This window comes from Notechis scutatus, chromosome 2 (genome assembly GCF_049901735.1).
Source record: "Notechis scutatus isolate UNSWTSFEM ecotype Mainland chromosome 2, rNotScu1.2, whole genome shotgun sequence".
Taxonomy (NCBI): domain Eukaryota; kingdom Metazoa; phylum Chordata; class Lepidosauria; order Squamata; family Elapidae; genus Notechis; species Notechis scutatus.
In genome coordinates, this window is record NC_142010.1 from 22,659,976 (window position 1) to 22,676,794 (window position 16,819).

General features: G+C 43.4%; 1 protein-coding gene across 9 annotated transcripts in view; it reads right to left on the minus strand.

The window, feature by feature from the left end:
- USP19 (ubiquitin specific peptidase 19) overlaps nucleotides 1-16,819 on the minus strand; it is a 42,422-nt gene that overhangs the window by 10,900 nt on the left and 14,703 nt on the right. For 6 of the 9 annotated variants that reach the window (XM_087954427.1, XM_026682666.2, XM_087954425.1 and 3 more), the window contains 17 exons: nucleotides 15,959-16,211; nucleotides 14,733-14,889; nucleotides 14,545-14,616; nucleotides 13,572-13,687; nucleotides 12,996-13,204; nucleotides 12,192-12,390; nucleotides 11,919-12,052; nucleotides 10,949-11,107; nucleotides 10,733-10,843; nucleotides 10,264-10,374; nucleotides 8,489-8,590; nucleotides 6,853-6,993; nucleotides 5,864-5,982; nucleotides 5,587-5,724; nucleotides 5,019-5,422; nucleotides 4,241-4,351; nucleotides 2,619-2,835 (listed from right to left, as the gene is read on the minus strand). In XM_087954427.1, coding sequence (XP_087810553.1) covers nucleotides 2,619-2,835; nucleotides 4,241-4,351; nucleotides 5,019-5,422; nucleotides 5,587-5,724; nucleotides 5,864-5,982; nucleotides 6,853-6,993; nucleotides 8,489-8,590; nucleotides 10,264-10,374; nucleotides 10,733-10,843; nucleotides 10,949-11,107; nucleotides 11,919-12,052; nucleotides 12,192-12,390; nucleotides 12,996-13,204; nucleotides 13,572-13,687; nucleotides 14,545-14,616; nucleotides 14,733-14,889; nucleotides 15,959-16,211 — 2,753 coding nt within the window. The remainder of the gene's footprint in view (nucleotides 1-2,618; nucleotides 2,836-4,240; nucleotides 4,352-5,018; nucleotides 5,423-5,586; nucleotides 5,725-5,863; nucleotides 5,983-6,852; nucleotides 6,994-8,488; nucleotides 8,591-10,263; nucleotides 10,375-10,732; nucleotides 10,844-10,948; nucleotides 11,108-11,918; nucleotides 12,053-12,191; nucleotides 12,391-12,995; nucleotides 13,205-13,571; nucleotides 13,688-14,544; nucleotides 14,617-14,732; nucleotides 14,890-15,958; nucleotides 16,212-16,819) is intronic. The other 3 variants (XM_087954428.1, XM_087954426.1, XM_026682663.2) reach the window with 1 other exon arrangement.

The window sequence follows — 16,819 nt, forward strand, 5'->3', positions numbered from 1 at the left end:
ACACACTGCTTCCACCAACAAGGTTTGGCAAGACCTTCTGACCTCCCAGAGGGTCACTGAGGGTACAGGACAGAGCTTATTTTAAGGGATGGCCTCCTACCCAATAGAGAGCTAAATTTGGATCTTATTTATTTCAGTCAAGGGTTTGAATATCTTTTTGTCCAATTTGCTCTTGAGCTGGATAGAGTTAATAATATCTTTTGTGATTAAGCTGATTTTACTGTATTCAACTATTCTTCCATTGCCAAGATTTTGCTAAATATAAATATAGTATTAATGTGTCAGGTTTTATTGTATATTACTTAGTTCTTTTTCATTTATAAACTGCTTATGGGAATTTTTAAAATTTATAGAAATATAAATGTTTATAATTTCAAAGTGTTTTGAAATGCTTATAAAGCACGTCAAACATTTTGAAATATAACGGAAACAACTTGTCCAAATGTCTGATTTATTAAATGAATCTGGTGACCTATAACTACTGTGAAATAAACAACGTATATCTTGCCTTTTTGTTTGTGCAACACTCAAGAAGAATTACAGCAATTACAAATGCAAATTAGAAAACAAAATTAAAAAGTACTCCAAGTCAAGGCAAAATTAGAATTAATGCATTTAACATCCAAACAATTCAGCTAATAACCAAATGCTTGACAAAATATATTAGTTTTTGCCATTTTTCTAAAGAATGCCACTTGGAAGTGGGGGCCCAAGATACCGCTTGGGAAGTGTACCCTACAGATTGGTGGATGTGTAAAAAAGCTACATTTTTTTGTATTCAAACACATAAACTGATTCAGAGGATGTTAAATATTAATATACAATTGAGACCAGAGTTCTTTCTTTTGGGATTAATGGACAAACAGTTGGAAAAGACATGAAACTTTGTTTTTGTATAAGATAACTGCATAGTAAGATTATTGTAGGCACAAAGATGGAAAGACTCGGCATTATCCATAATGGAGGAATGCTTGATGAAAATGGTGGAACTTGCTGAGATGGCCAAATTGACTTCAATTAGAGAAAAGATTTTGCTGACCGGAAACCTCTTATGGACTTTTTGTGTAGAACAGAAAAAAATGAACTTATGATTTATGGTTTTGATTATTAGACAAGAAAGAATATATATAGAGAGAAGAGAATCATGTTGTTACTTAAGAAAAAAAGCCAAGTTAAAATTTGTAACAAAATTTATAACAAATATAAATCAGGTTGGAAGCCACTTCTTCTTATATATATATAAGCCACTTCTTCTTATATATATATTCTTCTCATATATATATATATGTACCCCCCCCCCCCCCCCCCCCCCCCCCCCCCCCCCCCCCCCCCCCCCCCCCCCCCCCCCCCCCCCCCCCCCCCCCCCCCCCCCCCCCCCCCCCCCCCCCCCCCCCCCCACCAACCCCCCCCCCCCCCCCCCCCCACCCCCCCCCCCCCCCCCCCCCCCCCCCCCCCCCCCCCCCCCCCCCCCCCCCCCCCCCCCCCCCCCCCCCCCCCCCCCCCCCCCCCCCCCCCCCCCCCCCCCCCCCCCCCCCCCCCCCCCCCCCCCCCCCCCCCCCCCCCCCCCCCCCCCCCCCCCCCCCCCCCCCCCCCCCCCCCCCCCCCCCCCCCCCCCTTTTTTGCATTTTTAGCTTTTTCTTTATTTTTCTTTCTTACTTACTTTGTACTAGTTTGCATTAATTTTTATGTTCCTTTTCAAAATTTTCAATAAAACTATATGGAAAAAAGGTAAGCATATTTTAGAGCCACATAAGAGAAGTTCCTTTCCCATGTATAAAATAGTCCAGACTTTGGCAGCGTAGTGATAATCAAAATTGATCTCAGTAACTAGGCAAACTGACTGGTGGAGAGGTGGAACCTCAAAGAGGCAGGCCCTAAACCAATGTTTCTCAACCTTTTAAGATATGTGGACTTCAACTCCCAGAAGCACGCTGGCTGGAGAATTCTGCAAATTGAAGTCCAGACATCTTAATATTCCTAAAGTTGAGAAACACTGTCCTAAGTTATTCAGCATGTTAAACTTCAGCATCAATAAGTTCAATCATGCTTAACATAATATATTTCTTCTATCAGTTAGAAGTCTAGATGCCATCTTTTGCACCAAATTCAATTTCCAAATGCAGCTCCATAGAGAGTACATTACAGTAGTCAAGACTTGATGTAGCAGGGGGTTGGATTAGAAGAGCTCTAAACTCCCTTCCAATCCCATGATACCCAAGGTGTCTATAGCCTTCACTAAGTCTAATCAGCATAGGAACTGTCACATTGGTGTACTAGTCATCAGAGCCATCGTACACGGATCCAGAGAGCTGAGAACCAAGGAGTACTTTCAAAGGGCAAAGCTGCCGTTTCTGAGAAGAAAACCCCATCTAAAACAAGCTTCACTTCAATCCTAAATTCCACTTTCTCATCTAAGCAACATTCAAGGATGCATAGTGCTTCCTTGGAATTAGATGTTACTGTAACTGGATGTTTAATCAAGGTTAATTAAAAATGTGAAAAACCGCAACACAGGGGACAGGACACAACCCGAGGCACCAGAATTTAGATTTATTTACTTTATGACCAATCAATTTTGGAAATAGCCTAAACAGAAATCCCACAAATCTCTTCCTTACCAGGCCTCCTCAGGGGCTAACACCTCTGGCTTGGTGAAGAGATTGAGACACTGTTCCAGGGTGAAGTGTCCTGCCCTGGCTGCTTCACTGGCAGAGCCTGGATCCTCGACACACTCCAGCTCCTTAGACTCGACCAATACAAACTCCTTCATCCTTTCATTATTTTTCCACACCAGGGCCAGAGAACAGTCATCGGTCAGATCCAGGGGGGCATCTCCTATAAGGCAGAAAAGGTTAGAGGTGTCGTTGCTCATTCCTCCATGCTGGGCCTAAACAAGCACCCAAGAAATAACAACTCAAGAGGTAGTTCCCCTTTTCCTTGCTCATACAAAACAGAGAAAGGCATATTTTGGGCATATGTTTAACATGACTCTGTGAATAAGAACAACTTACAAGTCTTAATATGCTGGTAGGCTATATGCTGGCTCTCCAGGATAGTGGATAGGATAGGTATTATGCCACTGAGGGGAGAGCAAAACAGATTGTCTAAAATGCAGCAAAAGGGACGCATCACAATCCATTGTCTGTTTCTGCAACTTTGCAAAAAAACAAACACCAAAGCTAATTATGCAGGCTGAACAGGAGGAAGGAGAAAGTTGGAAATTCTGGCTCTCAGTATTGTACTTTCCTGCCCAACTGTGCCGGTTTGAGAAATCTTTATATATTACATGACTGATATTGGACAGGTATATCAACTTTCCATCAGTCATAATATTTAGGATGCCAGTATTTGCTACAGAGCTGATGAACAGCAGTACTGAAGGATGAGAGCAAGGAGATACATGAGCAGTATTCCCAGCAGTTTTCAGTACTTTGTATTGCATTATAACTCATCACACAATATCGAATTATATATACTTACTTGCATTAATCACATATGCCACATCTTTACTGTACAGGAGGGGTGTCAAACTCAAGGTCTGCGGGCCAGATCCAGCCTGCAGGATGCTTACATCTGGCCCATGGGGCCACCCTGGAAACAGCGAAGGACCGGCCTGTGGGGCCTCTGCCAGCAAAAACTGAGCTTGGGAGGGCCATGTGCTACCCTCTCGAGCTCCATTTTCACTGGCAGAAGGTTGCAGGAGGTCGTCTCAGCTGAAAACAGAGCTTGGGAACCCATTTTCGCTGGCAAAGTGCTCAGGCCACCATAGCCACTCCCGACATAAGCGACATCAAGCTGGCCATGCCCACCCCGGCCCATTGAGGTCAAACGCAATCCTGATGCAGCCCTCAATGATATAGGGTTTGACACCCCTGCTGTAGAGCTTCACAACATCAAGCATGGGACCTATAAAATCCTTCAAGTGACTTTTTCTTTTTCTTTCTTTCTTTCTTTCTTTCTTTCTTTCTTTCTTTCTTTCTTTCTTTCTTTCTTTCTTTCTTTTCTTTCTTTCTTTCTTTCTTTCTTTCTTCTTTCTTTCTTTCTTTCTTTCTTTGTCCTTCCTTCCTCCCTCTTTTACTTTCCAATGGCTCAATGGCACCATCCCTCAGCTCAAGCAACCAGATGTAGCTGATAACAATCTATCCCTGAACCTGTGTGGCTCTGTCTGACATGTCCCAGTCAAACATTCAAGCTGTCATTGTTTTCGGGAACATTATGCTCTTTTCATCTGCACTCTCACCTTTATCTTCAAGTTTCTGCTCCTTGCTAGTTGCATCAATCTTATTGATGTAAAACTGAGTAATTTGAGAACTCAGCCCTTCAGCTGGATGCTGATAACCGGGAATGGCAGCTGTAGGGAGGAGAGAGGGAGGGAGAGAGAATCAGTGACACAGCACAGCTAGCCAGCTTTTCTTCTTCCTGATCAAAACTCAAATCCCCTTCTTGCAGCCTGGAGAAGCAGATAAATAAAAAACAGCACTGCCTCAACCATGAGGAACCAACACAAAGCGTTCAATGGCCCTGCGTCAGAATCATTATTCCTTGTCGTTTACTCTGAGCATTGCCACTCAGCTGCATTCAGCCCCCTGGAGCACACATGGAACAAATTGTTATCCTAATCCTGACCTTCCGCGTCATGGTTCATAAGACAGGAAAATGGAAGGAAGGAAGGAAGGAAGGAAGGAAGGAAGGAAGGAAGGAAGGAAGGAAGGAAGGAAGAAAAGAAAGAAAGAAAGAAAGAAAGAAAGAAAGAAAGAAAGAAAGAAAGAAAGAAAGAAAGAAAGAAAGAAAGAAAGAAAGAAAACGCAATAATACCAATAGCTGATGATACCGATTTCACATTTGCTTCCTTGGGAGACTAGGAGTCACACAGATGCTTATCCCTCACTACCTCCACAGAGATACATAAAGAAGGAATACAAGGCAAAGCTGGATCAGAGTTGCACAGAAAAACCATCAGGATTCCCTTGGAATGGAAATTTCAAGCAAAGGATAGCTGGGAAACCTGGGTTAGTCACCTTCTGGCCTGGGGACTCTTTCATACGGTAGCTCCCGTTCCAGACAGCTCTCAAGCTGTGACTCCGCAGATGATTCAGAGTAACCCGAATCTAAGCTTAGGCCTGAGCTTCTCCCTGTGGGGACCTTGCTTCTGACTGTGCTGGCATCCCCCAATTCAGGCTGTAGCTCAGGGGCGGAGAGAGACGGCTGGGGCTCCTGCAAGAGGTGTGGGGCCCTTGCTCCGTCCCCAGATTCCATGGCGCTAGTTTCAACGGCTGTGGCGGCGGCGGCGGCGGCAGATCCAACTGTAGCGCAGCTATTCCTGACCGGAGGCTCTTGTTTTTCTGAAGACAGAAGAGGCAGGCCCTGCTCCGATGGCATCCTACCCACCTGGAAAGGTGGTTGGAACACACTGACTGAGTACCTGAGAAGGAGCAGCAGAGCAGCTGATCAGAAGGCAGTCTTACAACACCTCCTCCCCCTCTCAAAAAGTCCTGCAAAGGCAATGCGACCAGCCCAGCCCAAGCCTACAAATGAGCCAGACAAGCATCGATGTCCAAGAATACTGCTGGCACCCAGACATTTTACCTTGCATAGCCTTCCAAAAGCTGAGCTAATCGTGCATAGGTGAGGCGGGACTCGGGTATGCTGATAAGAAAGGGGAAGCCAATATTCTCAGGGCGACACAAGGTTTTGTGGTTGGACCAGTGCGTTCTCTGACACACTCTGAAAACAAAGACACAACAAGTCTCCCATGAGGAAACTAATGACTCTCTTCCCACCCACCTCCCGGTAGTCGAGAAGAAAAAGGGGTCTCTCTCTCTCTCTCTCTCTGGCTTTGAGAGCGAGCCAGAGAGTAACTCACACATTGCAGTAGCCGACTCGATAGCACCGAGTGCAGCGCTTCAACTTCTCTTCGTCTGACTGCTGCTTTTTCTGACAGGCGGCACATTTGGTGATGGGAATGCTGGGCACCTGAGGACGCTAAGAAAAGACGGCCCAGGTGTTAAGTCAAAGGAGCAGTGGACTCAGATGGAAACACAGGCAGTCAGTCCTCCAGGGATCGTCCAGCACATGGTTTGGACTTACGAGGGCGCTGAATGAGGGGCTTGCGAACAAAATTGAGGCGTTCGGCAAACCAGTTTGCAGCATCTCACGGTCACGTGATCGTCATTCGCGACCTTCCCTGCCAGCTTCCCACAAGCAAAAGCAACGGGGAGGGCAGCAGGGAAGGTTGCAAATCACTTCTCCCGTGCCTTTCGTCACTCATTTGCATCACACCCTCCTTCGCTCACGTGCATCCTGCAACCTCCTTCCCCAGCCTTCCTGTGCACACACACACACACAGAAACACCAGTGCTCTCTTTCCCAGGTTACTCTGTGGTTGCACACAAGCATCCTCTTTCCCCGGCTTTTCTGTGCTCACATGCATCCCACACCCTCCTTCCAAAGCTTTATGCACTGGTGTGCTTACACATGCATCCACCCACGTCCTCTTTACCCCATGCTACACTGCAGCAACTTCCTTTCCCAGCACACATATAGCCTAGGCTGCCCTCTGCGTGCTCCTTACCTGGTTCCTCGTTTCTCCCAATCTGTCATGTTTTGGGTTACCTTGACAACTGGGACTGTCTGGAGGCTGAGTGACGTGCTTTATGACTGCATTGCTTAGCAATGGCAATCCGGGGTCTCAATTCCAGCCGTAACTCAAGAGCTACCTGCGCAAGCCTTGCAGAAAGGGATCTGCCAAGATCTCAACCCTCCGATGCACTTGAAGAAGCTTGTTCTCCTGCTCGTTATAAAATGGCAACCTCCCCTGCCCTTCTTGACTTACATTCTACTTGGGCCACTCACTTGTTGAACCTGCAGCTCCACCACCCGCTCCTTAGCCAGCTCCGGAGAAAGCACCTCAAAGCACAGCAGAAGATCGGTGGGAGAGACAGCATCCAATGACTGGGAAGGCAGGAACATGCGGTGGAAGTGGTTCTTGATTACCTGATCAAAGAGAAGAGATCTGGAGTCATGCCTCTGGGAGTATTCTACCCACCCACCCCACCCGTTTTCACCAAACATTTTTCCTGAAAACCTGGCCATCACAAGACGCTTAACAGAGTTGGAAGGGACCTTGTAGGTCATCTAGTCCAACCCCCTGCCCAAGCAGGAGACCCTACACCATTTCTGACCGATGGCAGTCCAATTTCTTCTTGTATGGGTAATACCATAGATGGTTGCACAGAAGATCCCTTAAAAGTTGTAAACCACCCAGTCACTTACACAGTGAGAGGGGCGGTGTATAAATTTGATTCAATAAATAAAATAAATAAATAAAAGTGGGAGTATAACAGCCACTACCATAAAAACTGTGGTTGCTCTAAACAGCAAATATATGTCTGACCTGCCTGGGAACAGCTTAACTGGACATTTTCAAGCAGAAGGCGGAGCTAAAGACTTTGCTAATCTGACTCCATATCTTATACAGTTGGTGTGGCCACGTGGTAGGATTCGGCTCAGATTTCCATCTGCCCCCCTTTCGTGGGTATTACTTTCCACCCCCACCCTTGGTCTTCTGTTTCTTTTCTCTTGGGCGGTCACTGTGCCATTCCTGCCGAGTTTGCAAAGTCCTACATTAGGAGGTTAGTTAGCAATGTAAAGCCTGTGGGTGAACATATATATTCATCAGGGTTATATAGATGCCCGCAGGAGTCTTGCTCCAATAATCAGACGTTTATAGGGAGCACTGTTGTGGAGAAGGCTTGTGTTGGCCGAGATTTCCATATTGCTGCAAGCATTTTTATTCCCAGAGGCCTAAGAACATCACCTGGTGTGCCTTCTACATTGTATTATCTACTCTGTTTGTGAGATATTACCCTTTCACGTAAGATTTCACAATGTAAGAGGTTGAGTTTAGCATTAATATGCGATACTGTGTTTGTGACAGTGGTTAGGAAGTGGAGAAATAACAGTCGATATGGTAGGGCAGAGTTTGCTTGCTGTTTAATAAAGAGAAAAGCGGGGGTGTAACTCCTATTCAGTTCTTTTCTTAAGAACAGATTCTAGGATATCCATCTGTGACATTTTAAGTTTGTTTTTCCTTTATGGACATCTACCCCATCAGATGAGGGGTACATTCCCAGTCCTAACCCTTAAATATTGCCATCTGAGGGGAGCTAGGAAGCCATGTGTTTCTATGGCAGCCTCTGATCTATGGAACTTTCTGCCCCCTGAGGTTCAGTGGGCCTCCATCTTTTTAGCCTTCCAGAAAGCTTTAAAGAACTGGCTCACCCCAAGCATTAGGAGAAAATTAGATAACTGCACATTAGAACTTTGATTTGGTGCCAAGGTTTAGTTGTTTTTAATGTTTTAATTGGCTTAGTTGTATAGTTTTCATATGATTTTAAACATGTTCTAATCTTTGACTGGAAGTTGCCCAGAGTTGGTTGCAAAATGGGTAGTGATATACATGCTTTAAATAAATAAATCCGTAAATCACCTCAGCCAAGCGCAGGTTCTCAGAATTCACTCGCACACTATGGGATACGGAGTCCAGCACTTCCATGGCAGTAGAATTCTCCTTGCTGATGCTCACTAAGAACTATTGGGAGAGATCACGTATTAGGCAGATCAGTATAGGCAGCCATGCCAGGGACTTCCCCAATTCCACTGCCCACGCCTTATTTTTCAAAGCAGTAACGTTGTAACACCATGACCCTTAATCTGTTTCTTCACTGCCATTTGATTCACCTCTGACAGCTACTATTCAAAGGAACAAAAAGTCTTTTTCATATGAAATGCCATTACAGGACTCCAGGCCTACTGATGGCCAAGTCGAGTGGCTTTTACAGCACGTCACGGCTCATTCTTGCTTTCTGTGTTATTAAACTGTCTTATCGGGAATGCAGCACAGAAGGAAGGAGACATGATATGGGAAGAACTGGGGAAGACACAGCTGCATTTTAGCCTTTGTCTCTCCTTGCCTGCTATATCTACTCTCCTTCTTTCATCCCCTAGCAGTGACAGTAATGGGTAGATGGGAATTCAGTTTTCCATTCTAGTGACACTTCATTAGTTACACTGGCCACAATCATGGTGCCAATGGCAGATTTAGGCCAAAGTTTCTCTTCACCAACACATCCTTCCCCTAAATTGCTATTTCTTTGCAGTAACCACAGCTCATGTTGGCTCTCCAGGTACTTGCTGAGGACTCACAACTAGTATCATGTCTGCTTTTGCTGTAGCTGTGTTTATACAACACCCTGCCTGTTTGTTATTTCTTTCAAACTTTTAAAGGTGCTTTCCAATATTTTTGAGCTTCATAATATGAAAAAATTATCTTCATTATTTAACTGCCTAATTTCACAATCAATACCCGAGTAATAAACTCTTGACAAAATAGCTTGCACCAATTTCCTCCAAGTGTAACATTAATCATAAATGTAACATTTTTTTCCTATCGCTGATATTCTCATTTTCCATTTCAATTTTGTAGAGGCAGAGACATGCCAAAGTCACCTGTTTTTGTATTGACTTCTGACTTAATTTTAAGAAGTTAGGTGTTTAATTAATTAATTAATTAATTAATTAATTAAACAGATCTGAGGGAAAGATCCCTGTATCAAAAAAGCTCTTTTTTTCTTACCATTAATTCCCCCGCCACCGCATCCTTGCTTTCTAAGTCACTGGGACATATTTAGTTTAAATGGATAGAACTACCATTACTAAGAGGTTGCAGTGGCTCAGCTCCTAAGATGCTGAGTTTGTCAGTTGGAAAACTGTCAGCCGGGGTTCGAGGCCCAAGTGCAATGTGATGGGGTGAGCTCCCATTACTTGCCCCGGCTCCCTAGCAGTTTGAAAGCATGCACATACAAGTAGATAAATAGGTACCACTTTGGTTGGAAGGTAACAGTGTTCGATGCTGACTTTGAACAATGCTGGCTCCCTCGGCTAAGGGAGATGAGCACTGCCTCCTAGAATAGGACGCAACTGGACAGGGGAAACCATTAGTAAATCTAGTTCTTTACCACTACTAAACCTAGTTGGACTTTTCTATTGAAAAAACACCCTGGACATTTCACAAGTAAAGGATACCTTGAATGTCAACATTAACCCACGTTGAAGGATAACAGATAAAAAGCTATTCATGCTATACATACATACATACATACATACATACATACATACATACATACATACATACATATATATATATATATATATATATATATATATATATATATATATATATATATATATATATATTTCTCTCACCTTAATAGGTTTATTGTGAGGTTCCTTTGCAAAGTAGTAGACCGTCAGCACTTTCTGCTTCTGGGGTAATGGGACTGGCAGATACAGGAAGGGATCAAATGTGATGGATACCTGCAGAAGTAACAAAATAAGCAATAAAAGCCTTTATTGGGCATAAAATAACGCACATTGGAAGCACTAGCAAATCTCACAAATAATAGTTATTCTGGGTTTAAAGGACGCTGTTCAGAAGAAGGAAACAGTCTAGCAAAAGTATTAACAAGAACAAAGCAGCAGAGGCCTCGCCCACCAGACAATGACATGGGAAAGGAAAACAAAGGCCCAGATTTTGCATAATTGTTATAAAATCAGCCTGGTTACTAACTGCATGAGCAGAACCTACCCCTGCTCCTCCCACAGCGACTAGTGGAAAATACATCCAAATAACACTCCAGGGTATCAGAAGTGGAAAGTAACCACAAAACTATACCTTAGAGCATACAGGGCACACCAGCTTGGATTTGAACTGGCCTTGGAACAGGTCGACGATGAAAGAGTCATTCCTCATTTTGTGCCGTTGCCAGGCCTCTTCTGCAACAACCTAGCAGTGAATATCATAAAAGCCAGGATGAAAAACTATCTTGCCAGCTCAGAACCTTCTGTGCTTCCTCTAAGCACGTGCAGTAGTAATGCAACAAGCATTCACCTCATCTGGCCGTCCATCAGAGTCTACGGTTTCTGTGTAGGGTTTGTTCTGGATCCGGTTCAGATCCTCGTGGAGTCCATCCAGCAGAAAAGCCATGAACTCCTGGGCATCATGCTGGGCATAGCCTGTAAACTGGCTGGCCTTGCTGGCTACAATTGCCTGCAGGAAGAATTGGATTCAGAAACAGACAATGGTTTGTATGGGGTTCGTCAGCAGGATCATACCCTTTTCTTCCCTAAGGTGGCTAAATCAGAAGACAATGGATGGAACTTAAGGAATGCTAACAAAGATAGAACAATTAGGGTTTCCCATGGATTAAATGGTAACTGGAAGCCATTTGATTCCTCCAGTCACTTTTTTTTGCAGTTCTTGGAATCCACACCCTCCCAACTTGCATCATGTCACTAAAATTCACCTGCAGGACACAAACACATGAAAGCCCAACTTGTGCATTTGAATGACATATTTGGAAAAGGTGGACACCAAACTTCTACTAGGCTTAATGCATCTATTGGTAACAATCCATATGCTGTAGCGTGTGAAAAACAGAAGTACTTTGGAAGAAAGCCAAGCTTTCCTCTGAACTGATTATTTGAAGTATCAAGATTTTGTAACTTCTGAGGGGTTCATCCTTGTCATTTCCCCACCTGACCACTCTGAACATGGACAGGAGATACTTCTGTCAGGAAAGCTTCATAAATGGACCCACTTGGAACAAATTTTGGGTGAGTCTTTCTTTCTGAACCCTCCCCTTAAGTGATCTACACGGCGCTAACGGATAGGGGAGAAAAGAAATTCAAGCAACTGTGAGTGGATTTAAACTGTTTTTGTTCCCGGATTTTGTTTAGTCCCGGAATAAAGTCTAATTCAAGGTATCCAGACCTGCCTTCATTGTTACATCCCAGAAGGCAAAATAAATGGATTTAGGGAATACCACACAACCATTGTGTGCTTGCACGGCAGGCCTTACCTTCAGCTTGGAAGGCTGGAAGGCATGGTGTGTGCCTTTCCAGAGTGCCCGCAACAGCACCGCGAAGCCAATGGCCAGGCGCCCCCCTGTTCCCAGTGGGTTGCTGTAATTAATTTCAGACTCGAAGGAGCGATCTAGGAGGCACATACAAGAGAAAGGAGTGAGCATCGGGGCACTTTCTCAAGGTCACCATCCTGAAAGATAAAAGATGAAGGCTAACCAGAATATATAGATACCCCCCACTCTCCCTCCCTAACTTGAGATGTGTCTTACCATGGAAGTAGTCCCGCAACTCTCGAGTATTGGAGAGAGACTGGATAACACTGTTCATAAAGCAGGTGTTACCCAGGTTCACCAGTCCTGTAAAGCCTGGTAGACACACCTTCTTGTCCTCCTCTTCCTCCTCCTCTTCCACACTCTCGTTGCTGACAGGGCTGTGGGTCATTGGGGGGACCATACAGGTTGGCTTAGGCTGGAGAAAAAAAGGCTTTTAGCAGTCAAGGAAATAGGGCTCTACTTTTTTTGCCAAGTTCATTTCTAGATCTTGTATTCTTGGCTTCTATCAATGCCATGATTCTTTTGTCCCAGGAGAGAGAGCACCCTTTCACCCAAGAATAATGGGTCAAGCCCTCTTAGCCCGTGAAAAGCTAATTCACACCAGGTAATGTGTAAATGTTGTGGATCATTGACATAGAACAGAAGTGATACCTCGGTACAAAGAAAATGGCTGCATCTGTTCAAAGTGCTGAAGTTGGGGATACCAAGAAGGTGCCTCTCATCACCTTGCTTTTTAAGAGCCCAAATGCAAGGCTAGATGGAACCAGTGTTGTTACTTTGCATATATTCTAGATCCCTTCACCCAGAATGAAGATCAGAAGACGGTATTATCCCACCCCACCAAAGTAAGGCACTTCTACCAACAGCGTAATGTTTTGCGAAGGTCTCACTCACAATTCTGATTAGTTTTCCCCCCGTTTATGCAAGATGCTGGCCATATAAACGGACCCCTGTATTTCCTCCCATTCTCCCCCAATAATTGGGAAATACGAGACCCCAGTCCTCCTCACAAGTTCTCACCGAGGGCACGAGTGGCTCCTGTTTCACAGGCAGGAGGTCCGATACGGTCCGAGCTGCTACACTATCCAGGCCACTGTCTTCTGCTCGAGGCTTTTCCTTCTCAACTGCTCGGGCCTCTTCTTTAGTGGACAGAGGGTTACTCCCAGGTTGGCTTTTATCCAGAGGGGTAGGGCCGGTTGGCATGGCAACCTTCGCACCACCCACTGCACCTTAAAAAGAGGGAAAAGTGGGCTGTGGTTAGCAGCAGAAAGAATCAAGGGTAATTAGGCTGTACATCCCAGGCTTTAGCAATATGGAATGCCACAGAACCAACCCTTTTCCACAGCGAAATGCATGCCAAACAAGATGGGGTGAAGAACATGCTCTAAGATTGGACCAAGAAAAATCATTGCAGACTCTGAAGTACCCTGGTTCTTTCTCAGGTCCAATCTATAAGCTGGCCAAACAATGGAAATATAGTTCTTCTCAGTGATTCCTGAGAACCTTAATATCCTCAGCCTTAAAGATCTCTCACTCCCCATCAATACATACAAGGAACCCCTACAGGGTTGAATTTTTTAAAATCCAGGTTCAGACCTCGTGTGGCAGGAGCTTCCAGGCCCCCCCAACGCTGGCTGTGTCGTTTCTTCAAACAAATGTTAATCCGGGCTGCAGTGAAATTATATGTACACTGATCTGGTTCTATAAGGTTCCTGCAAGGCAATTCAACAGGGGAAGCAATGAGAACTTCGAACACAATTAAACAGGACAAAGAACTTACAGCTACCTTGGCCAGCCAATAAACCTAATAAATAAATAAATAAACTTCTGCATTTTGGAAGAAAGGAACTCCGGATTGCTGTACTTATTTCTTTATATAAATGAGAAGCACCTTGTTTAACAGAAATAGATGCTAGAAATCTCTGAGTGTATACAGTAATACATTTTCAACCAACTGAATTCAGATGTTTTAATACCTTTATTAAATTTTAAGACAAAAGGATAAAAACTACCAAGAACTAATATTCAAGAAAAAGAGCAGAAAAAGAGAGGACAGAGGTGTAATAAAATAAACCATAAATAAAAACACAAAAAATGATAATGACTTCTGACTTGTTTTACAGCAAATGTAAAGAAGACTCAGATTGGACTCTTTATGGTAACAATATGACATCCATTTTTACAAATCTATTAATATTGGTTAAAGCCATATATCATCATTTGATGTTCTTCCATTTTGCACAAAAAGTCCACAAGGGGCTTCCAGTTAGCATTAAAGTTAATTTCTCTACGCAAGGCTGTCAATGTAACCATCTCAGACAGTTGATCTGAGTTTAATCAATCTGAATTTAGATATTGCTTCCTGAAGAGTCAGAACAATAAAAATCAAGCTTGGGTGAATCAATAGGTCTTAGATGGGTTAGTATAATCAAAAGCTGGTGCTTGTGTTAGAGAATGGAGAAGGTGACCATTTATGAGGCAACATCAGCCACAATATATTATGATGGTCCCTAGAATATATTTGCAAAAAACAACAACTAATCAAGCAAAAATAATTCAAATATGATACCTTAGTTTCACCTGCCACCTGAATACTGAATGAGCGCTGCAGCCTTGGTGAAGTCGTAGGAAGTTGGCATCACTGCAAAAAGTGGCATAAATTATGTATTTTGATTCTTTTCCCGCTCAATAACAATTCCAGTTAACTTCTGGCTACGGTAAGGAGAGGGGCTGGTCTGCCACCAGTAATCGCCTTACCTTGTTTGGAACATTAATGTAAAATCTTGCTCCCGAAAGTGTACACTGGACATCTCCTTGTGAATCTCCTTTACATAGACATGCACTACCATAGAGTCGTTTCCTTTCTCATAGGAGTCATTCTTCACAAATGTCAGATTCACAATAGGCTCTGGTTCTAGCAAGAAGAAGTTAAAGCAATAATGACAATGGGACTATCTTAAACACATATTTCCAGAGAAATCATCTTGTGATTCAAATTTACATGTATGGTTATCTCTGAGGATAGGTTGCAGAAGAAAGAAGTGGTTAAACCACTGGCCAAGTTTGAAAACACTGGGCTAGAGTATCTGCATCAAAAGCTATATTCTACATAAATTATGACAAAATGGTATATAACATGATACTGGTAGGCATATCCCAAGAACTATGCAAAGCATTGAACCAAACTCTCCCCTCCTTCCAGAACAGACAATTGTTAAGCCCACCAGTTAGCAACATAGCACCTACAGATGCTGACGTATCCACTATACTCCCTGCAAAGCAACTCCAACTCTCTAAATCAGTACAAAATTCATTACTTAAAAATCAGTTTTTAAAAATGGCTGAAATCTTGCAAAGATCCTTAGCTTAGCCCTTTTTCTACCACAGCTTCTGTAACTCCATTCAGCACTATCAACCTTCTACTGAGTCATACTCTTGGTCCATCGTGTACTATTGTCTCCTCTAATAGGCAATGTCTCTCTCTCTCTAATAACAGAAAGCATATTAGTTGGTTGCTCAAGTATTTTAAATTCAAAGTTTAGGAACACAGGAAATGGTTTAATATAACAGAGTTCACACACTGCGCAGTTTACTTCCCCAGTTCGTTGAGTAGACCACAATTACCTGGATTCATGTAAGAGAAACTTAAATAAATCACATTTATATCTTAGCACAATGGTTGAACCCAGACAATATAGAGGACTTATTCTATTGTCTAGTAGCAGCTGAGACTTTCAGAAAGGCAACTTTCTCAACTACTAGTGAAATCTGACATTATTTGGAATCTGAATTTTTTTACACAAATCTGGGGCTCTATAATTCCCATTTAACAGCTAACAATTGTTCTGGTTTTTCAGAATGCATGTCTACCTAGTTCTCTGGGCACAGAGCCGACATCCATTTAATCCCCTAAATCAGTTTAAACAAAGTTAAGTGATCATGGTGTGCCTACATAAACATTCAGGATCTCACTTTTTACTCACCAATACTAACAGCCTCTAAAGCATCACTATCCTTGGACCAGACTCTCGTCTCAGGATCTCTGGGTTGCAGAGAGGAAGGGAGGCCCTCCCTGAAGGCAGAGGCAGGGTCTAGTCCCTCAGAGGCTTCAAGGGAACTGGCTGGTTGAGGAAGTCTCTTCTCTAGAGATGGCTCAAGCTGACTGGGCAAGGCATCTGGAGGGGCCACAGGCTGCTGCATTTCCATGCATACCGATTCCCTCTCCTGACCCTCAATCTGGTTATGTAGGGAGAAAAACACAGTCAAATATAGAAGTAGGACAGATCATTTTAACTAAAATATATCAACGGATTCTAACATACACGTGATTCATTAGAAAATATTCTAATAGCAGAGAATTGAAATCACCCTTATCTGGAGTAAGCATGATGATGCCCTCAGCCACTCTTTCACCAATAAAATGCCTCAACTTGTACCCCCAAATTTTCTGCTAATTGTTTTTATATTTGATCTTCTTATAAACTACCCTTTTTTAACTATGGTTTTGGGCATTAGTTCTGCTTTATTCATTAGAGTTTGCTTCACTAGGAATATAATTTCTGACGAGCAGAAAACGATAGAATCAAGGGAATGGCTGTGTGTACCTCTCCCTACCTTACCTTCAGATTATTGGGCAAGTTATTTATCATCATTTTGCTTTTCTGGGTGTTTGGGGAATGGCTGGGCCCATGAAAGCGGTAATTCTGTTAACATGTCTGTCCAATCACTGGCTATATTGTACTATCTCCCTAAGCTTTCAAAACCCCAAACATGCCTACTAGCTACAAAATATCAAACAAAAGTTTGTGCAGTAGCGGCAAGGTTTGCTTTCTTTTGGTGGTGGT